This window comes from Chlorocebus sabaeus, chromosome 12 (genome assembly GCF_047675955.1).
Source record: "Chlorocebus sabaeus isolate Y175 chromosome 12, mChlSab1.0.hap1, whole genome shotgun sequence".
NCBI lineage: Eukaryota > Metazoa > Chordata > Mammalia > Primates > Cercopithecidae > Chlorocebus > Chlorocebus sabaeus.
This window is the reverse complement of record NC_132915.1, coordinates 82,607,367-82,633,891: the sequence shown is the minus strand read 5'-3', so window position 1 is coordinate 82,633,891 and position 26,525 is coordinate 82,607,367. Positions and strand designations below refer to the sequence as shown.

Genomic DNA, 26,525 nt, shown 5'->3' with positions numbered 1-26,525 from the left:
CACTCCAGCCTGGGCGACAGAGCAAGACTCCGTCTCAAAAAAAAAAAAAAAAAAAAAAGATTATTTCAAACTTTAAAAATTATTAAAAAAGCAATAATGAATTGATAATTCAATAGATGGGTAACAAGCAGGTGTAACACATATAACAGATGATTTGTGAACTGAAAGGTCAATAGAAAACAAATTGAAGCAAAGAGAGAAAAGAATATAGAAAACATAAAAAAGAATATAGAGAAAATAGCAAAATAGACATATGCGACATAGTGAAATGTCTAATATATTTGTAATTAAGAGTCCCAGAAAGAAGAGAGAATGGGGAAGAAGCAGTATTTTAAAAATATTGGGTGAGAATTTTCCAAAATAAAATACCTCAGTCTACAGATTCCAGAAGCTTTCTTAACCAAGCAAAATAAATACAAGGAAAACTAAATGTAGGCACATAGAATAACAACGCTGACAACCTAAGTCAAAGAGAAAATTTTCTTTTTCTTTTTCTTTTTTAGAGACAGGGTCTCACTCTGTCACCCAGGCTGGAGTGCAGTGGTGCTATCATAACTCATTGCTGCCTCGTGCTCCTGGGTTCAAGAGATCTTCCTGCCTCAGCTTCCCGAGTAGCCAGGACTACCAGCATGCATCACAATACCTGGCTAATTTTTAAATTTTTTGTAGTGACAGGGGTTTCACTATGTTGCCCAGGGAGGTCTCAATTTCTGCTTCAACCGATCTGCCTGCCTTAGCCTACCAAAATGCTGATATTATAGGTGTGAGCTACTGTGCCCAGCCTTTTTTATTTTTCTTTTTCAACTTCCCACATAACACCACATTAACAGAAAATTTTATTGTTTATTTTTTTGAGATGAAGTCTCTCGCCGTTGCCCAGGTTGGAGTGCAGTGGCATGATCTCTGCTTACTGCAACCTCTGCCTCCCAAGTTCAAGCAATTCTCCTGCCTCAGCCTCCCAAGTAGCAGGGATTACAGGCACGCAGCACCATGCCTGGCTAATTTTTTATTTTTATCAGAGACAAAGTTTCACCATGTTGACCAGGCTGGTATTGAGCTCCTGACCTCAGGTGATTCACCCACCTTGGCCTCCCAAAGTGCTGGGATTACAGGCGTGCACCACTGCACCCAGCCCAGCATAAGAGAAAGTTTAACAAGAAACTGGAAAGAAAGGACAAATTACCTTATACAGCATAACATCAGACTGACTGATTTTTCAACTGAAATGATGGAAGTCAGAAAACAGAAGATCTCTTTAGTATGCTAAAATAAAATTACTACAAGTCTAGAATTTATACTAAGCAAAGTATCCTTCAAAAATAAAGGTAAGGCCGAGTGCAGTGGCTCATGCCTTTGGGAGGCAGATCCCGAGGTTTGGAGTTCGAGACCAGCCTGGCCAACATGATGAAACCCCATCTCTATTAAAAATACAAAAATTAGCCAGGCGTGATCACGGGCACCTGTAATCCTAGTTACTCAGGAGGCTGAGGCAGGAGAATCACTTGAAACCGGAGGAGGTTGCAGTGAGCTGAGATCACACCACTGCACTCCAGCCTGGGCAAAAGAGTGAGATTCCGTCTCAAAAAATAAAATAAAATAAAAATAAAAAATAAAAATAAAGTAAAATGCAGCTGCAGTCACACAAAATAATGAGCAAATTCATTGTTAGCAGTCAAGTGCTAAAAAATAAAGGCAGATGTTCAGGCAAAAGGAAAAAAGATGGCAGCAAGTTAATGGACAAAAGAACTGAAGAATACTGGAAAGTGTGAACATGTAGGTGACTCTCAATGAATAAGCTGTTTAAAACAATACTGTTGATGTTTTGTGGGGTTTTCAATATATACAGAATTAATATTATAATAACATAAATGAGGGTAACTGAAGCTAGTTTTGAAAAGTTCTTGCATTGTCCAAAAAATGATGAAAATACAAAATTAAAGCAGACCTTAATAATGCAAGAGCACATGTTTACATCTGTATGGTAACACTGTAAGAATAATAAAAGAACGTATAACTTATAGGTTGACAGAGGAGGAAAATGGGATAAAAAAAGACTTGCTTAATCAAAAACAAGGCATAAAGAATAGATGGAACCAAAAAATGTAAGACGATAGATCTAAACATAAATATATCCATTATTATAGATATTCCAATTAAAAGATAAATGTTTTCAGGCTGGGCAAAGGAACAATATTTAGCTATCTTCTCCTGGGGGAAAAATATAAGAACCTTACACATAAGAACAAATAGAACATAAAGATTCAAAGCAAAAGGATGAAAAAAGTTATACCATAGGAACAATAAGCAAATGAAAGCTGGTATACCTATATACTAACAGACAGACAAAACAGACTAAGACAATAAGTATTACTAGAAATAAAGAGGGAGGTTTTAAAATTCAGCAGGAAGGTATATATAACAATCCTAGATTTTTGTATGGATCTGGTAACAACGCCTCAAAATACAGAAAGCAAAAACTGAAAGAATTAAAGATAAATAGGCAAATCTATGATTAAGAGATTTTAACATATCTTTTCCCACAACTGACAAAACAGGTAGCAAAAAAATAGTATAGATATAGATGTGAACAATGCAAATATCAAACTGAACTTAATTGATACATGAAGAACACAACTGCAGAATACACATTTCTTCAAGTGTGTATGTCACCTTTACCAACATAGAAATGCTGGGACATGAAGCAAGTCTCAATATTTCAAAGGATTAAATAATTCAGAATATGATTTCTAATATAAGTAGAATAAAATGGAAATCAATTACAAGAAGATAATTTGACAAGCAATTCTATACTTCTAAATAGTAAGTATATTATTTAATATAATATAAAAATATAATATATGTATAGTATATATGTAACAATTCTTTCTGGTAAAAGAAAAAAAAATCAATGAGAATTAGAAAATATTTCCAACTGAATGATAATGACAATACATGTCAAAGTTGTGGGATGCAGTTATTGCCTAAAGAGAAAATAATAGCATTTAGTGCACAGACTACAAAAGAAGAAAAGTTGAGTATCAACTGTACCAAGAAATTTATAAGAACAATAAATCTATCCAAAAAAGTAGAAGGAAACACTACAATTAAGAACGTAAATCAATAAAATGAGAAATAAATGTATAATAAAAACTAATTAAGAGATGGATTTGAAAAGACTATTAAACTAGCAAGAAAAAGAGACAAGGCACAAATTATTGCACCAGAAATGAAGAACATGTTAATTATCACTATAGATCCTACAAATAGTAAAAAGACAGTAAAAAGACACTATGAATAACTTGACGTCAATCAATTTGAAAATTGGGATAAAATGGACAAATGTCTAGAAAAGCCACAATTCACCAAAACCGAGTAAGAAACAAAGTTTGAATAGTCTTATACTACCCATTAAAGAAATGGAGGCCAGATGTGGTGGCTCACACCTGTAATCCCAACAGTTTGGGAGGCCAAGGCAGGCGGATCACTTGAGCTCAGGAGTTTGAGACCAGTGTGGGTGACATGGCAAAACTCCATCTCTACAAAACATTTAAAAAAAATTAGGCAGGTGTGGTGGCATGCGCCTCTGGTCTCAGCTATTTGGGAGGCTGAGGTGACAGGATGGCTTGAGCCTGGGAGGCGGAGGTTGTAGTGAACTGAGACTGCACCACTGCACTTCAGCCTTGGTGACAAAGCCAGACACTGTCTCAAAAAAAACAAAAAACAACAACAACAAAAAAATACACACACACACTAAAGAACCAAAATAAAACTTTAGGTTCATATGGGTTTCACCAGTAAATACTTTCAACTGCCAAACTCTGCTAGTGAACAAAAAAAGAGGGAACATTCACTTCTTTTATAGGACTGCGTAACTTTTCTATAAAAATAAGCAAAGACAATACAATAAAAGAAAATTATAGGCCAAATGAGCTCAAAAACACAAACACAAACATCTTCAACACACTATGAGAAAATGGAATCCCTACCTCACATCATAAACAATTCCAAATGGATCATGGCTTCAATGTGACCAGTAAAACAATAAAGGAAGAAAGGAAACAGGAGACCAGCTTTATGACCATGGGATAATCACACATTTTTAAACAGGACATCAAAATCACTACCTCTAAAGTAAAAGATTGATCACAATCACTACCCCAAAAGTAAAAGGTTGATAAATTGAATTCCACTAAAATGAAAATTAGACATCCATCACAATGCAGCATTAAGAGGTGAAAAGGCAAGCCACACAGTGGCAGAAGATGTTGTAGTACACTTATCTGAAAAATCATTTAGAAGGACAAACCCCCATGACATAAGTTTACCTATGTAACAAGCCTGCCCACGTACCCCCAAACTTAGAAGTTTTTTTGAAAAGGAAAAAAATCATTTAGAAGGGAGACAGTCCAATTAAAAATGGACAAGACGGCCGTGCATGATGGCTCACACCTGTAATCCCAGCAGTTTGGGAGGCCAGGGCTGGAGGATCACCTGAGGTCAGGAGTTCAAGACCAGCCTGGCTAACATGGTGAAACCCCATTTCTACTAAAAATACAAAAAATTAGCTGGGCGTGGTGGTGTGCACCTGTAATCCTAGCTGCTTGGGAGGCTGAGGCAGGAGAATTGCTTGAACCCAGGAGGCAGAGGCTGCAGTGAACTGAGATCGTGCCATTGCACTCCAGCCTGGGCAACAAGAGCAAAGCTCCAGCTCAAAAACAAACCAAAAAAAAAAAAAAGAAGGACAAAATTTGAATGGGCCCTGCATAGAAACATTAATATTCCAGGGCAGAGAAATGTTAATATTCCAGGACACATAAATTAAATACACTCACCAAAATGTCTAAAATGAAAAATGAAATCTGCAAATGTCAAGTGAAAGTGAAGATATGGAGCAATGGGAACACTCTTACTAAGCTGGTACAAGTGTCGATTTGTGCAACCACTTTGGACACTAATAGTATCTACTAAAGCTGAACACACACCAATTCTATGACTCAGTAATCCTACACCTAAATATATACCCAACAGAAATGTGTACATATGTGTACCAAAAGGCATGAACGTATGAGTGTTCATAAAAGCATAGTAGTACGACAAATAATAAATGGCCCCAAACTGGAAATAACCCTATGACCCCATAAACAATAGTATGCATATAAAATTATAAAATATCTATACAATGAATTATTATACAATAGCGACAAGGAGTGGACTACTGGAGTGAACTGTATGCAAAAACATGGAAGAATCCCACAAACATATGTTAAGCAAAAGAAGCCAGACACAGAAGAGTATATTGAAAGGGTCCATTTATGTAATTCAAAAACAGATAAAATGACTCTATGGTGAAGTCAGTGGTTACCTTAAGGAGGTAAGGGAGGGAGCTTGAGGGAAGCTTCTGGGGTTCAGGTAATAATTCTATGTCTCCCTCCAGGTGGTGGTTACAGCAATATATTAGCTTCATAAAAAGTAATCAAGCTATACTTCAGTAAGTATAAGTACTTCAATAATTATTGTATCATTCAATAAGAAAATATTAAAAAATCCTTAAAAATTCCTTTAAAAATGCATATGCAAACCTAATAAATGAAGAGTTCTACCATGAATCTAGATGGGGAGACTCAATATTATAAAGATATTTAATTTCTTCATGTAATCTTTAATTAAATGTAATTCTAATTAAAATCCCCCCTTTTTTGATTGTTGTTACTTGTTAGGGTGTTTCTAAAGTTTAAGAAAGTAAATGTATAAGAAAAGGAAGGTAATTTCAAAAATAATTGGGAGGCCTTGCCTAAAAAAAAAATGTACCATGACACCACTATAAATTGTAAATTACTATTTGTAAGTTAGTATTTGTAAGAAAGAGACAAATAGATCATTGCTACAGAAGAGAATCCAGAAAAGGTCTGCAAATAGCAAAATGAGGGTATAATAATGACTCTAATTCAAATTGTTGGGGAAAGATGGACTCTTCAATAAATGGTATAATTGGTTGAGTTGGAAAAGCAAAAACAAAAGCAAATTTAGATACCTGTTTCATACCACACACAAAAACCCACATATCTAAATAGCTTTTTTTTTTTTTTTTTTTTTTTTAAAGCTGTTTCCTTAAAGAAGACAGATTTTCATGATTTTGGAATTGAGGAAAGAAAGTCTTTCTCAGCACAACACAACCCAAAAAGTATAAAATACAGATGATTAGATGTCAAAAAATTTGGAAAATCCTGCACTGAACAAATTTGAAAAGATAATAAACATAACTGGAGAAAATACTTACAAAACATAAACCAAGGACATATGAAAAGCTCCTACAAACCAACAAGAAAAATAACTTGCTAGCAAAAGGGCCCAGGATATGACAGGCAATTATTCACAGAACAGATACAAACAACAAAATGCATTAGTAATAGCCATTATAATTGAAATGAGATATATTTCATTTGCCAGATTATCCAAAACACAAAAAGGTCCATATCTAAATGTTGGCCAGGCTGCTGGGAGCTTGCACTCTCAGTCAATACTGAATGATGTCTATATCAGTACAACTTTTCGGTGGGCAATTTTGACTAAATGCAGAAATATACAAGTGTGCAAAGATAAATGAACATAGATGATCACCAGAACCCACTAGCAGATAATAAAATAATCGTGCATATATATATATTTACATGCGGCCATTAAAAATTGTTACCCTTCTATATGGTAACATGAAAACAGTTTCACAATATATTAATTTAAAAAGAAAAACTCACTCTAGGACAATATGCATAGCAATATTCCAATTTTCATAAGAAAAATAAAATTTAAATGATTTATAATTATGTAGAAAAAATCTGGAAGGAGACACATCACATTGGTTAGTGATTAGTTCCATGGAACTTTAAGTTTTGCAATATGAACATATTATATTTGCAAGTTAAAAAAATCAATAGGACTTCAGAAATGTATATATAGGAAAAATAAATAAAATGTGCTTTTTATTTAGCCCAGGAATTCCTCTTTTAAAAATGTATCCTAAGGATTTAATCAGAGAAGTATACAAAAATGTATCCTCAAGGATGTTCTTTAAGGCAAATTTATAAAAGCAAAAAACTGGAAACAAATCCAATCTAACAACAGCATTATAGATTTTGGCACATCTGCGCAATGGAAAAATATGTAGCTACATAACAATCTACTTTCAAAAACTAAAGATCTTTTACAAACGTACAAAATGGTAAATACAACTGGATTAGTTTTTGAAGTATATTTTTGTAAGGAAGAAGTCCGAAATGAAACATGAAAATGTTAAACATTCTTATCTATAGGTAATGAGTCCTGTGATTTTTACTTCTGATTTGATACTAGTATTTGCCAATTATTAGTAATAAATGTCTACTTATTGCCTTAGCATTTTCAAAGCATTATAAATCTTAACAAAGCAAATCGTGGTTTTACTTCCATTTTTATTTTTTTTGAGACAGGCTCTTGCTCTATTTCCTGGGCTGGAGTGCAGTGGCGTGATCACGGCTTGCTGCATCCCCTATCTCCTTTCCTGGGCTCAAACGATCCTCTTGCCTCAGCCTCTCTAGCAGCTGGGACAAGTGCGCACCACCATACTAGACTAATTTTAAACTTTTTTGTAGAGATGGGGGTCTCACTATGTTGCCTAGGCTGGTCTTGAACTCCTGAGGTCAAGTGATCCTACTGCCTTGGCCTCCCAAAGTGCTGGGCTGCAGGTATGAGCCACCATGCCTGGCCTTCCATTTTTTTATACGTTCACTCTAAAAATGTTTGCCATCAAATTCAGTGTTTGCGTTCAAAATTATCTTTTGAGACGATATATCACCAACATTAAACTTTCCATACATATTAGCCATTTTAGTCACATCGAATCCTCTTCAAAAAGATAAGTATGAATAAATTGAAAATAAATAAGACTTTTAAAAAGGAAAACATTATTTGATTTGTACTTATTACTCAACTTGAATTCTAATATTCTTTCCCTAGCAAGGAAATAAAATTTGTCACATTTTAAATGTAAAACTTGCAAGCACACTTAAAGATGAGCTCCTTGTTTAAGTACTACGAAAATATAAAGGTATAACGACCTGTAATTTATATAATCTATCATCATACAAAAATACAGTCATTGTTTCTATTTGGAATATTCAACTGTGAGTAAAGACTGGTGGACTATTCAGCCATGAAAAAACATTTGCATTTCTGCAAAGTAATTTTGTATGAGAGATGTTGTATTTTCAGATGTTTTAACATGTTTTTTCATTATTAAATGATTTTAGTGACACAAAAAATGTGTCTGAAGTTAACCAACTTAATAATTCTGGAGAACCATTCCTATTTGACTCAAAGAACTATGTGCCAAAGGTAATAAATGGTACATGGAAAATTATATCTGACCAAAATGATTCTCCTAAAAATAAGTAATTTTAGAACATGGCATCTCCTTAGCTTTGTATAATTAAAAAATTTTTTTAAATTATTTTTTAAAATAGAAAGAGTCTCCCTTTGTTGCCCAGACTGGTCTCAAACTCCGGGCTTCAAGCGATCCTCTTGCCTTGGCCTCCCAAAGTGCTGGAATTACAGGCATGAGCCACTGTGCCGAGCCTCAGCTTAGTATAATTTTGCACCTATTTTAAGAAGTGTCTGACAAGGGGATTACTGGAGGTAAAGAAAAATGGCCAACAGAGCTCCACACAAAAACAAGTGCGTTCATTGTTTGCAGCGGGGCTTTCTTTTCTGTTAACAGGATTTTCAGGCTTGGGGCTCCAGGCAGCCTACGATGAATTCAACTGCAGATCCTATACTAAAGGATTGTTGCTACCCTATGATCTGTGTTGGCATAGTCACATGCGCAATGCTTCCCCTTCCAGGGCCTCCCCTCCATGTCAGTGGTTAGAAACGCTGCACATGGGCTGCTTGGCTCAATCTGCACTGACTGTATATCCTGAGGCCAGTGCACAATGTCCAGGTCGACAACATGTTTTTCAAAATGTGGTTTGTTTGTTGTAGCTACAAAAATCAGCCAGCTTTGCAGAAAACAATTTATTAAATGGATGAAGACTGGTCATCATGCCCAAATACAGACAAAACACTGTGACTCAAGCATGCTCTCATTATAGAGACACTGTTGACACTCATTAGCTGACTTTATTGGATTGCTTTCTTATTTCCATAAGTTTTAGGCTGTACCAACAAATATCAAAAACAATAGAAAATTACACTACATTAAAGGCAAACATACACACAATGGAATAAACTAGACATAAAACTAGATTTTTATTTAGAGCACAAGTATACAGACAAATATGAAGCAAAACCAGTGAGCTGACAAAGATGAGAACATCTTAGTGTAAAAAATCAGTGAGCAGCAAAATAAAGATGAAACTGAGAGTACTCTTAACAAAAAATTCTATTACAAATATTGACAGGCAGCAGATTATCTGACCAAAATCATCAGTCACATATTTGACACAGTAACAGAAATTTCCCTCTATTTCAATTCACCTTTCTCCTCTTTCACAAACTATGACTAGCAGCTTTTAAAAAGTTTCAAAATATGATTTGAGTGAAACAGGCACATGTGCTTTTTTCATGTAAATCAGTTAAAAACCAAGTGCCTGGAAAAAATATATAAAAATAACAATCTATTGAATTTGGGGAAAAGTAAATGCATCCTCAAAGACCAGTTCTATATTTTTTCAAATAGCAGAGTTGATCTGTTGAAACAATTTTCTCCAAGTATTAATTGTGGTTATTGTATTTTTAAGCAGATGCCTGGTCCTAAATTACAGTGACTAAACTGATAAATCTTTTTATTCCCAATTAACTTCCAAGGGATAAAGTAAAAGTGAAAGAAACCTTAAATGCATTCTTAAGATTTATAAGAAGGATGGAAGACCTTGTTGAAGTTGAATACAGCATTCATTCTAGTAAACCATAAAAGTTCTTCATTTTAATAGATAAGTCATATGTAGTAAGTCTGTTGAATCTAAAACACTTTCGATCATTTTCCCACCAGGTTTCAGGCCTACAGGGTTAGAGTCACATTTTCAGACTACAACATAAAAAGTACAAACTATTACCGGTCATGGAGTTAATCTAGCAAATGTACATCTAACTTTGGCAGTGAAAACATTTAAAATTGTGGGAAAAATTGGAAACTCTATAAATTAGAAAACTAATAAATATATATGTATTTGATTTAAAAACCGCCCGAGGTAAAAAGGCCTCAGGACAGAAATACAAAATGTACATAAGACCCCAAGGTGGGAAATAAATCCAAGAGCAGGACTCAAATAAATGTGCCCATTGCTAAATTGTTAATCATCAGGATGTATCATGCCATAATCTTTGGTGTCCAAAATATGAAAGGAATTCTTGGTACAAAGGCTCTGCCTGAAAATCTCTGATGTAGAAATACTTTTGTGTGACTCTGGAGGCCAATGGACAAAGGCAGAACGTCTTTAGACCACACATAATTAAATTTATTTTTATTGCTTTATCACCTCACGGAGGGGCAAATGTCTACAGCATATTCTAGAGAAAAGGCTCACAGTTAAAATCTGCCTTTGTTTTCCTTTAAGCAAAGAGGTGGTGGGGACCTTGATGAATTAGTTTCAATAGTCTTGGAATTAACTCAGTAATTTCAGCAGCAATGTGTCCAAATACAGCATTGGCTGTTGCTGCGTATCTGACAGTCACACATACAGTTTCTATACAATTCAGGAGACTACCCCTTTATTAAAGGAATCTTGTAATCATAAGCCCATTGCACTGAAAGAAGGAAACGCTGCACCAAGTGTGGAGTTCTGGCATGTTGGTGTAAAAAGGCTCTTCAGGAAGCAGCCTTCTTTTCTTAACACGTTATAACAGTTTCCCCCCACTCATTTTAGGAGTATAAATAAAAGTATAGTGGTATTTCCCTCATTTTAAATTTTAACAATGTGTAGTAGAGTCAATCTGTTGAAACAATTTTGTCTTTACTTTCAGTTTGTTTGGAATTGCTGAGGCAAGACAGAAACACCAGGTACCAGACAGGTGGGCATGAAGAAATCCTGATGGCCATAAGGCAACCAAGTATGTTAAGTAAATCTGTGTAAATGCTGAATGTAAAAGTTAACAAATGGGAACTGTGAGGTTTCAATGGTTCTTTATAAAGGAAATAAAATTACTGAATATTCTTTTTTTTTTTTTTGGGTTGGAGTCTCGCTCCCTCACCCAGGCTGGAGTGCAGTGGTGTGATCTCAGATCACTACAACCTCTACCTCCCGGGCTCAAGCAATGCTCCTGCCTCAGCCTCCCAAGTAGCTGGGATTACGGGTGTGAGCCACCATACCCAGCTAATTTTTGTATTTTTAGAAGAGACTGGGTTTCGTCATGTTGGCCAGACTGGCCTCGAACTCCTGATCTCAGGTGATCCGCCCGCCTCAGCCTCCCAAAGTGCTGGGATTGCAGGTGTGAACCACCATGTCCAGCCTGAATATTATTAAATGAAATTCAAACAATAAGCCATGATAGCCAACAAAAATAATGTATGCACCTCATAGTCCTCTGCTATTACACTATTCAGCCTAAAAATATCCAGATCAAGGGAAATTCTACTGCTCTATTGTCATTCGATTGGATTTTTCTGTAAGATACTCAAGTATCAAAAGAAAAAAATGTTTAAAATTCTAGAGGAGAGAGTACTAGAAAAATTCAGAGTTCTTGCTTTCTTTCTCTTTTGCAAATATTTTCTGCTTTCAAAGAGCTTGGAAAGTGTCCAAAAGTTGACCTAGCCTGGAATTATAAATATGATACAAGATTTTCAAGTTTGGCACCACTTTGACAACTACAATATTTCCTTCTGTAGAGGCCACTAAGTGCTGGCTCAAAATATTAAACAATGAAGTACATAGTTACTTAAGTCACACATAGAAATGTTGACTGGCACAGCCTTTTAACAGTTTTTCAGTTTAACTACAACAAGTGATCAAGTGATAGCAGCAGTGGTTAACAACTCCACATCAACACCACAAACGTACATATGAAAGAGCACCTATAACAACATGCAAAATCTCAACATCACTGAATATTACACAATGCATAGAAATCGTAATGATTTTTGGCAAGGTGTTTTTTTTTGTAACAAATGTTTTATAAAACAAAAGTTATTTTGTTATAAATGCTATTTAAAAAGTTGTAACAATCTAATGAATTATAGATATAAAAGTTCAGTTAGATAAAGTTAATCTGAGTGGGTTAATACTAAACATGGACCTCCTACTTCATCCAATATAAATAATCAATTATAAATTAATTTCTAGCGGAAGAATACTAAGGGATTTATAAAAGAATTACAGAAAATAAATGGACATAAAAATCACTAAAACACAGTATACACAATTACTGTTAGGAATCTATATTGCTGATATCTTCCTAATTCTACTTATCACAAACAATGCCAAAGCATTTTCAAAGCTCTTATTGAAATGAATGTATAATGGTAAAAATGCTGTCTAATCCCAGTGTAATACCAAGACAAACATTAGAAGTCTAACATAATTCAACATTATATAAAAAGACAAATCACACTGTACCTTTTTAAAAAACATCTAAAATTTGAACTTTTTTCAACTATGATCTGGTAAATATGATTTGTAAAATAAAAATTTGTGAAATGTTTAAATATTTATGCTTGAGTTCCTTTTCAGAAGAGTAAGCAAGATGAGAAATACAAATAATTTGCATTTAAGTAAGTTTGTATTTCTACATCTACTTACTGTAGGCCTCTTAGTTACCATTTTCCCCCTTTACTATCTCTAAATTAATTTACTTCAGAAACTTCTGAATTATGTTGATAGAAATTTGATCCTTTTGACTGAGGATATGTCCTAAAACTTTAAATATGATTTTTAAAACTTGCCATAGACTAAAAAATACTGTGGGTTGTATTCAGAACCAGTAGTATATATACTATGTAGCTCAATATCCAAGTGAATATCAAATTAAAAATGTACTTTCTTGTTCATAATCTATAACTAGAATTGATATTCTTGAAGACTGTAGTCTCACCTCCATGATTGAAAACAAAATATAAATGGGGTAGGCTGAGAGATGTTCATTAGAATCAAAGAACAATTACATTTACAGATTTTCCTATCAAACTCCAAAAAGAAAAGTTGCTAAAACTAAGATGTAACACAACACAATGAAAAGTGAAGTGTCACATTCAAAAACAGCCTATTGGAACCTGGCAGCTTGAATCTACTCCTAAGAGAAATCTGTGGGTTTTAAAAACAATTAAAATTTGGAAAACAAGAAGTAGAAATACAGGGTTGTTTTTCCTCTCTAAACTCTACCTACGGACAGGAAGTCAGGGTGCCTGGTTCCAGTCCTGGCTTTAACCCCAACAAGGGAAAGCTCACACCCTGACAAGGTGTGCACACCTCGGCATTCACCTCCTTTCTCTGGGGCTGTTGCCTCTTCTGTAAATGAAGGGTAGATTAGGCCAGAGCAGTGTCAACGCCTGTAATCCTAGCACTTTGGGAGGCTGAGGTGGGGGGATCACTTGAGTCCAAGAGTTTGAGACCAGCCTGGGCAACACAGTGAGATCTCATGTCTATAAAAAATTTTTAAAAATTAGTCAGGCATGGTGATATGAACCTGTAGTCCCAGCTACTCGGGAAGTTGGGTTGGGAGGACTGCTTGAGCCCAAGAGTTCAAGGCTGCAGTGCCACTGCAGTGAGTCTTGATTGTGCCACTGCACTCCAGCCTGGTAAACACAGCAAGACCCTGTCTCGAAAAATAATAAATAAAAAGGTGGATTAGATGTTTCCAATTTTACTTTCCAGCTAGCACACCTGAAGGATGCATTCCAGAGGTAATAGCAGCTCAGTCAGTCTAGTGAGTCTCAAAGGAGGGGAAGGGATAGGAAACATGAGACCTCTGGGGAATTTGTTTGAGGTTGTGTTGTATTGGCTATTTCTATCTCCTTGCCTTCTCCACTCCCCACCTACATGAGGTCGTGGTGACTCCTACTCTCCACAGCATGGAAATCACTGGGCTAGATGATCTCTTGGGTCCTTTCCAGATCTAGCCTCTATGACTAATAATTCAACAAAGACAATGGTTTACATTAATACTCAGACCTAATTAATATTCTAATCAAACAGGGATTCTGACCTAATTAATACTCTGGTTCTAACTCACAAGTCATTGTTTACATAAGAACTCAAGTGTATTAAAATGTCATTAAAAAAATAATTTTCAAGTTTTTGCTCAGCTTTGGCAGGCCCAACTGGTCAATTTACAAACAGGCTGGACCATGAGAAATTTTAAATGTCTTCCTTTTCTGTTTAGAAAAGTAAAAGTAGAGTTCTTGGTATTTCATCAGTATCAGCTCTTCTTTTCTGTTGTTATATCACTAGAAATACACCAACTCCCAACAGGATGATATCTGTGATGTATTTCTTTATTCCAGTTCTGATAGCAAGGATCTCTAAAATTATCCTAGCTTCATCATTTTGCTTTATGAAAGGCTATGCACTCAGTATCATCTCAACCAGATGCAAGTGGGAAGGGAAAGCAATGTCTGAATACCATGCATTAAACAACAACTGAGGATGCCTTTGCCAGTGTGCATTTCTTAACTGATCACTGTCTATCTATACCATATCATATGGTAGATGTACAGAGACATAACTTGTATAATAGAATTCTATTTGGGAAACATTAAACTGACAGAGAACTTGCTAATTCTTTCAGTACTTGTAACTATTTTTAAATGAATGAATGCTTTAAAAGATATCTTGCTGCAAGAAATTACACATTCCCCTTGACTTTCCTCCCTAGGCTTAGGTATATATTTCTTCTATCATATGGGAGAGTTTTTATTTACAGGTGCTTAGTATTACAGCTTTATTTTGGCTAGAGAAATAAGGATCAAAATATACCTTTCCTACAGATAAAATCAGTCAGAAGAGGGATGATTAAGATCATCGTCTGTCTCACATTAAACTGCAGATAGTCAAACCAGGAAAACTCTGAATAGGTTCACAGTCTACCTCTGATTCATATTTAGCATCTGGTCAATGGCAATCGATATTGGCTTGTAGGCATTCCCTCTGCCTAGACCCTCCCGCTTCCCTGCCTAAATTATAAAGCACTCTCTTGAAATTGGGGTTTTGGCTTTAACTGGGGTAAAAATAAATTACAATCACTTAAATATATACTTCCTTGTGTATATACACACTTGCCTCCATGACAAAGTTAGGTGTTTTTTAAAGAGTGACACAAACTTCTGCTGTCTGCTGGTAACCAAGGGTAAACAAACTGGTTAATATCTCATCTCAAAATACTACAGTAATGGGGCCTCAAAAACGTTGTGCTAACAAACGTGCTGCTGATGGCACTGATCTCAATCAATGAGGAGCTGAATTAATATTGATGATTTTATTACACCTGGGATTTCATTTATAACTTCAGAGGGTCTACAGAAGCACAGCAAATCATTTCTTGAACATGCAGCTATAGCAGAAAAAGAGAGTGCTTAATGGGATCTGGATCTAATTTCAGATACGGATGCTCTTACGTATTAACTGTGACATGGGCAAGCCATTTGACTTCTCTGGATCTCCTCAATTATAAAAGGGAAATAATAATACTTACCTAATGGGACTATTGTGAGAATTAAGTGAAACAACTTATAAAGCACTCAGTACAATGGCACACTATCAGTGCTCAAGAGATAATAGTCATTGATGACAGAGCTGCACATTCCGATGCATATGTGCATCTACATGAACACAATGGACGGTACAGAAATGCCTCCACTTTATCGATTTTAAAACAGGCTCTAAGAAAGATTCTCCAGAAAATACTCAAAGCAGCATTATGTATTCTGCAGCAAACCTACATATTCAATGAATAAATAATGGATAAATTGCATGAGTACAAAGTTTGGAAAACTATGCAAAATAGTATTAGCATAGAGTTTTTTGCTGGGCTCTCAAAAATGAACTACCTTTTATTACAATGTCTTTTATAAATTCCTTGAGAGCGGGGACTATTTTATGTATCTTTATACCCCTCCCAGTTTGGCCCCTAGCTGTTCAATAAATATTTGTTGATCTGACTACAAATTTTCATCTCAATAAAGTCACTGATTTCATGGCATCTGGAAGCTAAGTCATATGATTTAGACAAGTAAATGCTATGAAAGTTTCAGCTAACAGTAATCTAACTGAAAAACCAAAGAGATCAAATGTATGCTAGAAGATTTTCAGACTACTCTTTTGTAGAACAGGCAGTGATTTAACATAGGGAAAATTTAGCCATAGGGAAAAATAATTATAAATATCCTAAATTGCTGATATATATTTATAAGTCATATTCAGACCAGCCCTAATAACCGTATCAAATGGAATCTAGAATAAGCTGTCTTGAATAAATATCTTATCTCTAATTTTTTCAAACATTAGTTGTTTTTTTTTAATAGCTAGCACCTATGGTTTTCAACAGTCACATGAATATGAAAACAAAGACCAAATTATGCAGCTATGTCATCCAAATGTTGACAGTGTTCAGTGTTTTTGTTGTAGGTAGTGCAAAACTTTCAGTTATGTGAGGAACACTGGAGGGTTTCTTACATGACATTACATTGATCATAAAGTTAAGCACTGCAAATATGGCTTTATTTCAGCCACAGGATTGCCTGAAAAGGCAGCACATTCAGTTGTAGTGAACACCTGCTGGACTGTTGACTTTTTGCTAAAGTATATATGCAATTTTGACACCTGCCTCTGCCATAGCATGGACATGATTTTTTCTTAATATTACAAATAATAAAAATGGCATCTGGCAGTACTATCTCCTCAGTATCATTTAGATGAAAACACAAAATTTAGAGGTAGTTGTAGATTTTTCATAATATAATTAACTCCAAGAGATAACACCAGCACTTTGGGAGGCCAAGGCAGGAGGATCTCTTGAGGCTAGGAGTTTGAGACCAGCCCGGGCAACACAGCGAGACCCCATCTCTACAAAAAATTAGCCAAGCGTGATGGTGTGCACTTGTAGTTCTAGCTATTTGGGAGGCTGAGGCGGGAGGATCTCTTGAGCCCCAGAGTTTGAGGTTGACAGTGAGCTATGACTGCACCTCTGCACTGAAGCCTGGGCAACAGAGCAAGACCCTGTCTCTATTGAAACAAACAAACAAACAAAAAAAGACAGATACTGTAATTTGGCTATGCTTCTACCAAGTCATTACTCAGAAAACAGTTTTCTGAAACTAAAAGTCATGATGTTCCTATTTGGCTTATCACAGAAAAATATAAATAAATAAAAATAATTCACATTCTCAATTTAATTGTGTTCTTCTAAATGAAGATGCAATATGATTAAGCAGGACAAAGATTTTCATTTTAGTACCTCAATAAACACAGATAGGGAACTGACATTTTCTAGTTCTGCTTTCTCAGTGCAGACTGAGTGCTCTTCTTCCTTAAGGCAAACTTACTGTGCTGTCAGAAACATATCAAAAATTTAGAAACTATGTCAATTAAAAATTAGATGCACCATAACATTTTAAGTGTTTTACAGAGAACTTTTTTTAAATATGAGAGGTAACCACATAAAAGTAACTATATATTTTTAAAGAGTTCCCTTAAAGTAAGCTGTCTGATGCCATAAGGACTAGCTATAGAATAAGAACAGGAAGGTTCTGTAAAGAGAACTGGGAGAAAGAGGCTCTGTGGCTCCAAACGTATAGGTGTGGGAGAGGACTAGAGGACATGCTGCCACCATGAAAGATCACTCAGCATTCCCTTTGATCAGACATCCTTCAGAGATGTTAAGACACTGTGTCCCCAGCTCTGGCTCAAACCACTGGAAATTAATTATGAGTTGGTACTGAGAAAGATAAACAGAAAAAAACTCTGGAGTGAAATGACAGACTACCGTTTCTTTAGCTATGACCTAATTGACTTATCTTGACCTGAACATAAAATGAAGATAACTCACCTTTTCAAAGTTGCTGAAAAGATTAAGATAATGTATACAGAAATAAATATGTAAGTATTATAATATGTCTGAAGAAATATTTGCCAAAATGTTAATGGTAATCTTTGGCTAGAAGACTTATGAGTATATATTTTGTTTTCTTTATCCTTATCTGTGTTTTCCTTTTTTTTTTTTTTTTTTTACGATTAGTAACTATGACTTACATATGTGATGCATGTAAGTCACTTAGCACAGTGCTGGCATGCATGCTGGCTCAAAAATGGCAGCTTTCATCATTACCAATACAAAAACATAAAGCAAGACATTGCCCTCTCTTCTTGTTTCTAGATGTATAAATGAATGCTTCTCTACGGAGGAAAAGTCATGAACATGAGGTTAATTCCACCACACAAAGTCCACAGCTGACTTCCCACTCCCGAGCCAGATGAAAGGTCACAGCTTAGAGGAACGGGTCTTTATGTGCTTATGACTTGGTGTTGGAAGGAGTTCCCTGACCATGGGAGAGCTCAGCTCTGTGATGATTTAGCAAAGCAATTCAGAATGAAATTTGTCCTGGTTATACACTAAATTAATGTACAAAATACCACCTACCTTTCTAGCTAATGTGAATTATGAGGTTGCCTTGAAGAACAAATACTTCCCAATAGAATTCCCAGGTCCAACAAAACAATCAAGATTTGGGGTTTATGTGTGTTGCTGATTATATAGAATAGGGACCTAGCTCAGCTTTATTGTGGCTCTAATGTCTAAATTTATTTTATTTTTGAAATATCTTAACTAATAATTCACCACAGGCTTCAAGACTTGAAAACAAAGACCTTGGAAAAACTGCCACAAAAGTTTAACCAAAATTATTATAATAATTGCAGGATATCACAGATAAATGCATTTATATTTACTATAGAAGAATCTCACACATTTTCAAGAATGCTTTGAATTCAGCAAAATCTGGTAACAAAACATTGTTACCTAAAATGAGTGCCAATATTATATTCCTTGGATCTCAATTACAGAATCAAATACCCAGCCTTGCCCCAGGAGAAAAGAGACTGTTTAATGTTTCTAAGTAAGTAATTTGGGGAATATAAACTTTGAAGAGGATGAGTTTTTTTGTTGTCTCGACTACTGCTTCTAGATTTTTAATAAGACTTTCTACCCTTTACCTTCTCTTTATACATAATTTAATGCTTGGCAACATTTTCAAAGCTTTGGTAGGTTTAAATTTCTTGTCAAAGTTCATTTATGCCCATTTCTTAGGGACAAAAAAAGAAACACTCTTTCCAGGTTCAAGCACAATAGTTAAAATGAGCTATGTAACAGTCTTTTTAGCCACAATATCAGACTTTGCATATTATTTTCAAATCATGTAGCTCCCAAAAAGAATGGCACCTTTATTCCCTCCTTCTACCCTTTCCCCCACAAAATAAAAGATGTTAGCTAAACATCTAGATTTTCATACATTGTAAAAAATGAGGCACAGGAGTTAAAACTCAAGTTAAAAAAGAGAAGGTGTAAATTATTTTGATGTTGAGCTTATACAACACTTTTATATTCTGGATCTAGCTGAATACAGTTTTGTGTCAGCAGTAAAGCTAATGTCTCCTCTTGATTAATATAGAATTTTAAAAATAAAAAAATAAAGCCATTTATTAAGGAGACAAAAAATGGGAGTTGGGGTGGGAAGGAAAAGCAGGAGTTGAGGACGCAAGCATGTAAGTCTAGGATGACTCTCAATTTCCTTTATGACAGTTTTTAAAAAACAGAATTCCCTCTCTATGTGTTGCCTGAGAACCACATAAGGTTTTGTAAAGTCTGTAACAGTAATTACATTTGATCACTCACAAGTACATTTGTCTTAAGCCTATAAATACTATGTTAGTAATACTAAATTATCTCCATTGGCTTATTTGTAAAAAGAAAAATATATTATATATTTATATTTTTATAAAGTGAATTAACACTGAGGGCACAGGAAGGGGAATGAGAAGTGGTGTATAATCACAGTTTCTCTGGACATGGTAACCAAACTGGAGTCTTGCTCAAGCCACCTGGTCAGGCGGTGTCTGAGGAAGAGTCATAGGAGGCGGAGACGATGAAATTGCCATTGTTGGAGTGGCCGGCCACTGACTGGGCAGCCTGCTGGCTCAGATTGTTACAGATCAGCACCAGCTGGTTGCTCTGGGCTTCAGACAAGGTGCTGCAGCTCTGATACACACTGAAGTTGGTTTTCCTGCCAGGGATGTTGCCCTTCTCACACATGGTCTTCACCATCTTGGCCAGCTTGTTCTTGCCAAGGGCCTGGCAGTTGTACCAATGCAGAGCGGCCAAGTTAACGACTGGCTTGATGGATAAGTAGAAAGGGGCATCCTCGTAGCGCATGGCGGGAGGCCGCCGCTGGGCATACTCCTTATAGTCCTGGACAGGGCAGGTCTGTGGGGCGTGCTGGGTGGCATACACACGGGAGTCTGTCCCCCCTCTCTTGGTTTTGGCATTCAGGTCTCCTGTATCCTGACCCATCCACTCCAAGTACTCCAGACCCGTCTCTGTTACCCGGAGCCGGATATCACCCCATTTTAAGGTAGATCCATGGAAGCCTGTGCAATGCCCAAAAGCTTTTGTGTTGTTGAGCCAGACTAAGTTGAGCAAACCCTCGGGATTATATCGGCTTAGTAGTCCCCTTTTCCGCAGGATGAGCTCGTCAGCAAAGGTGAGCTTCATGGACTTGTGTGGCTTATTTCCTTTTCCTTTACAGCGGAGTTCAATTTGCTTCTGCTTCAGGGCCTCTTGGGAACGCTTGAATTCCTTATCCCTGGTGATGCTGTAGCCATACCTGTGTTCCTTTAGGTACCTTTCAAGCCCACACTGGTAATTGGCCAAGCTGTTGGGTTCGTATTCGGACCCATCCTTCTGCCTGGCATCAACAAAGAAAGAGGCAAGGTAGGCATCCAACTCCTTGCAAGGGATGACATAAATCTCTCTTGTTTCAGAAGGATACTTGGAGATGAGGAACTCACGGAAATTGCGGAGCGCGGTCTGCGTGCTCCGGATGGTTTTCTCGTTCTGCTCCCTGCTGAGCTCAGCTGCTCTTTCATCCTGGTCTGCAACAAATTGGGGGGGGGAAGGATAGAGAGGGTGTTGATGAGTTCAGACAATGCACTTTCTACTCTGAAATAAAGTTTCCTTTTATAATGACAAGGGAAAGGAAGAATCGATTTTACAGAGATCACTGATAAATGTTATTTACATACCTGTCACGTTATAATAGCCAACTTCGGTTTCACAAATGATCTACTAGACAAGCATATCGCCCATTACAAGCAAAATGAGCTTCCTATGTCACTGGCACACAGTTTAGTGCATGAAGGTTTGTGGAAAGAGAGAGATTAGAGACAGCCTTCGTTTTAGGAAAAATGTGGGACAGAAATGTGCTATTTATCCTACTTCTGCGTGCAAAGGCCCCATTAGTGCTGACAAACCCATTCTGAATCACTTCATTTGTGAAAACACAGGTTGTACTGGTTCCATTTTACTGAATTAAACTAAAATATCTGTATTTGTTATTTTAATGCATCACTAAAAATCTGTATTTAAAAATGACAAAGCAAATTTTTTATGGCACTTAATTAAATACTTGTTCTTCTATAGCAATTCAGGTAAACATACTTTATAAGCATTCTGCATGTAATTTCAGGGCATTTGTAATAAGTGATGAATGGAAATATTTGGTATTTTGGAGGGTAATGAGGATAAAATGTCGTAGCTACAAAGACAGGACAGTTACATTTGAATTAGGCTATCATAGTCAAGATGTAAAGAAGGCGTATGTCTCCAGGACCCATTGTTTCTTTTTATTACTTTATTATTTGGACTCTGCTAAAAAAGGACTTGAGGTGCCTCTTTCTGTTTTGGATCATCCATGATTAAGTAATGCTGCCCTAGAATAGCTGTCTTCACAGATTCCTGCACTTCAGAATCATCCAGGATGCTTGATCAAAATGCAGATTACCACGTAGGAGGTGTAGGAATCTGTATCTTAACCAGCATCTCTATGTTCATGATGAGGTTTGAAAGAACACATTTTGAGAAACAAAGTTCTAGTGCTTGTGTCCTAGGCAGGAAATCTTACTCTATTTTCACCAATTTTTAAATAATAGTTAAGTTCAATTACATCATTTACATGGTTTCATTTCAGTAAAATGTAATTTAATTTAGGATCTTAACATTAACAATAAAACATTTTGTTAAAAATTATCACTATTTTGTTAGACATGGACTGGTGAAACTCAAAAGAAACCCTAAAGAAAGCATACAATTAAAAAAAAACAAGCTACTCTATTGACTGCTGAGAGGCAAACACAGAGGTTAATTTCAAACAACATAAAATATGTAATTTCTGATTCCTAAAGTATAAGGTAAAAGTATTTTGTTTACCTTAATTATGTCATCTAGAAAAACTATATTAACTTGTAAGGTTGCTTAGTGGAAGTCTTTGTAATTATTACATCCAATGATAAAATTCCTAATAAACTGAATTTTATTTACACACTACTTTGTGTATTACTATACATATATATGAATAGCCATGTTATTTTAAAAAGACAACCATAAGGCATAATTGCCAAAATCCACATAACTTTACAAAATGATATAAACTAAACATTCACTAAACAAGTTAGCTATTTTTATAAGAACATTTTTGAGGGATCACATTTCCAAATTCAAATATACAAAAGTAACTTTTATGCTTCAACACACTTAACTTTTAGTCATGCTATTTTCTTCCAGTTGAAATTGTTTATTAACAATAAAGGTATTTATCTTTCCATCAAAAACATGGAAGCCACAGGTTGAATGTAACCATTTGCCATGCTGTCTTCCTTGACTGTTTACATGGAAAGCCAAAAGGGCCAGCACATCTGTTTTTCTTGGCTACTTGTTCAAATATCTGTCACAGCAGTCTTCTAACTTCAAACAAAGATTTTCTAAGAAATAAACAGTCACAGACAACTTTAGGAGAAAAATTTCCAGGTTCTCAACTTTCACATGGGATCTTTTAAAAAATTTGTCTGAGATGTAGACTGAGTCTGTACATGGTGCCATCCCAAACCTACTATGGTACATATTCTGGGGTATATTGATTTATAAATTTTGTTTGGTTCCTCAAAGTCAAAAGACTTTTGACTTCTACCCATTAGCATTTCCTGTCTTTAAATAATTAAATCCATAGCATCTCCTGTCTTATGGATATTTTGACAAAGGTGAAATGTACCATTAGAAACAGTGTTTGGGGCCTGAAGTGGGGTGTTCTGAATTTAGGACATATGAAGCGGTTATATATTAGTGAGGTTGATTCTTCTAACTAGAACTAGAATATTCTGCAGAACTACCAAAAAGCTCAAGATAAAGTAGCAGCTTAAAATTTTATTAATTTCTTTCAGATGATTCAGTGTGCTTTTTATTCACAAGGTATTTAATATTATCAAATCATATCATGAAATACTGATTCTAGTTACAGTTGCTCCTCCTCTTTTTATTTATTTATTTATTTTTGAGACGGGGCCTTGCTCTGTCACCCAGGCTGGAGTGCAATGGTATAATCTTGGCTCACTGCAACCTCCGTCTCCTGGATTCAAGTGATTCTCCTGCCTCAGTCTCTCAAGTAGCTGGGATTACAGGCACCCGCCATCATGCCTGGCTAATTTTTGTATTTTTGTAGAGATAGGATTTCACCATGTTGGCCAGGCTGGTCTTGAACTCCTGACCTCAGGTGATCTGCTCACCTTGGCCTCCCAAAGTGCTGGGATTACAGGCATGAGCCACCATGCCCGGCCTCCTCCTCTTCATTTTATAAAATATTCATCTATTTCCTACCTCCTTTATTACAAAATTGAAACATGTTGAAAAACCTTTGGATGTCAATTTAAAAGTGAGTGGTAAAGAATATTCTAAGTTCTTTTAAGATATATGTGAGCAAAAAAGTTTAAGTCTGTTGGATTTAATTAAGCAGCATTAGTCAGTCTGCTATTAGTGAAACTGGTGAAGACAACCACAGAAGGGTCCAGAATGCTGGTGTGGATGTCATCACCTGCCACAGTCCCCTGGGTGAAGCTCTCCTACTTCTGTATCTCCTCTGCATTTCAGCACCATGCTAACACACATGAAGATGACTGACACATTTACACCTGTTCAATTCATCCTCAGTCAAGCCTTGTTTTCAAGCCTTCCCTTCCTTTCTATTGGGCCTCAATCTTAGTTGACAAACAGCCATTTCACCTGCAGGAAAATAAAACTAAAGACAAACATCACACAGTGTGATGTTGTCTGCTTTTTTTCTGTTTGTAGAAGGTTTTTAACATATTCTAGAAATGAATGTTTGTTATATTTATTGCAAATATCTTCTCCAATCTGTGGCTTGCCTTTTCTTTTTTTATGGCATCTTTTAATAAACAATAATTCCTAATCTTATATAGTCCAATTTATCAATTTATTGCCCTTATGATTCATGCTTTTTGCCTCCTGTTGAAGTAAGGCACCTGCTCATCTCAACCCTTTGTTACCAAGTTTCCCTCTTCACAACAACCAATGTTACCAATTGATTATATATAATTTTCAAGATTCTATATTTCTTATTCTTTTCCTTTTAAAATGGGGGTGGGGGAGGAATATACTATAAACCCTATTCTATACTCTGCTTTGTTCCATGCTTTCCTAACAGCATAGAATGAGCCACATGAGGTGGTTGGAAGGGTAAAGACACCATCGCTGATTTTACATGAGTAAGAGGGAAGGAAACAGTTTTAAAGTTAATAGGAATAAGATTTTTAGTTAATAACAAAATCAAGTAAGACCAGAGAAGACTGACAATAAAATACATAACTATTACAACTGTCTTGCATTTACCTCTAGTTTTAGAATTTTTTCTGATCCATTCCTTTTAAAAACTTTTTAATAGGTGTAACACACATACAATGAAATAGACTAGTCATTAAGTGCATGGTGATTAATTTTCACAAATTGAATACACCTGTGAATCCAGTGCCCAGATCAAGAAAAAGAACATCACCAGCACCCCAGAAGTCTTTTTCATGTCCTCTTCTTCCAGTCACTTGCTCTCACCAAGAAAACCTGCTATCCTGACTTGAAACATCATAGTTTTGTTTGGCCTATTACTGTAACACATATGAATGGACTCCTAGAAGGTAAGCTCTTTTGTGTCTGGCTTCTTTTGCTCACCATTATGGTTTGTGAACTTCATCCATATTGTTGTGTATTTGTAGATAATTTATCCTCATTGCTGCACAACACTCCATTGTGTGAATATATTATAATTTATTTTTCCATTCTACTGGATATTGCATTCTATTAGTTTTCAGTTTTTGGCTATTTCCAATAAAACTGCCATAACATTCTAGTGGATGCCTCTTGGTGATCATGTGCATGCATCTCTCTTGGATTAGTTTTCAGTTTTTGGCTATTTCCAATAAAACTGCCATAGCATTCTAGTGGATGCCTCTTGGTGATCATGTGCATGCATCTCTCTTGGGTATATACGTAGGAGTGGAATTGCTGGGTCACAGGAAATCATGTGTCCAGCCATAATACCAAAGACAATTTGCCAAAGTGGTCATATCAATTTACTTTCCCCACCATGAGGAAAAGGTGCTCCATTATCTTCAGCAACACCAAACACTGTTAATCTTTCTTACTTTAACCATTCTGGGCATGTAGAGGTGCTCCACTATGGTTTTAATTTTCATTTGGATATCCTCTTTTGTGAAATGCCCGTTCAAATATTTTGCCCATTTATCTACTGGATTGTCTGCTTTTTTTCTGTTGGTAGGAGGTTTTTAACATATTCTAGAAATGAATGTTTGTTATATTTATTGCAAATATCTTCTCCAATCTGTGGCTTGCCTTTTCATTTTTCATGGTATCTTTTAACAAACAAGAATTCCTAATCTTATATAGTCCAATTTATCAATTTATTTCCCTTATGATTCATGCTTTTTGCCTCCTGTTGAAGACATTTTGCTTATTTCAAGGTTATGAAACATTTTCCATTTCTTCCAAAAGTTTACTGTTTCACTGTTCACATTTTGATGTGCCATCCACCTAGAACTGACTTGTGCATTTTGATCTGCCATTTACCAAAATATCCACCTATATGTTCTGAAATAGAAATTAAGATTTTTTTCAGTATGGATCATGATCCATTTGATTTTAATTAATTAATAAAATTTGAACAGGCAATACAAGCATATAGGACAGTTTCTAAAAGCTACAAATGGGTAGAGTAAAAGTAAGGCACCTGCTCATCTCAACCCTTTGTTACCAAGTTTCCCTCTTCACAACAACCAATGTTACCAACTGATTACATATGATTTTCAAGATTCTGTATTTCTTATTCTTTTCCTTTTAAAATGGGGGTGGGGGGAGGAATATACTATAAACCCTATTCTATACTCTGCTTCTTACCATTATATATTGGAGATAACACCATATCATTCTGTATACAGTCACCT

At 35.8% G+C, this 26,525-nt stretch overlaps 1 protein-coding gene across 3 annotated transcripts in view; it reads right to left on the bottom strand.

The window, feature by feature from the left end:
- The window catches only part of KIAA1958 (KIAA1958 ortholog), a 167,395-nt gene that overhangs the window by 17,484 nt on the left and 123,386 nt on the right, over positions 1 to 26,525 (bottom strand). Inside the window, exon 4 of one of the 3 annotated variants that reach the window (XM_073021855.1) lies at positions 21,018 to 21,101. The exons of 1 other annotated variant lie outside the window; for it this stretch is intronic. In XM_073021855.1, the coding sequence (XP_072877956.1) occupies positions 21,018 to 21,101 (84 nt within the window). Of the gene's footprint in view, positions 1 to 9,130; positions 21,102 to 26,525 lie in introns of those variants that run through there. One more of the 3 variants, XM_073021854.1, reaches the window with a different exon arrangement.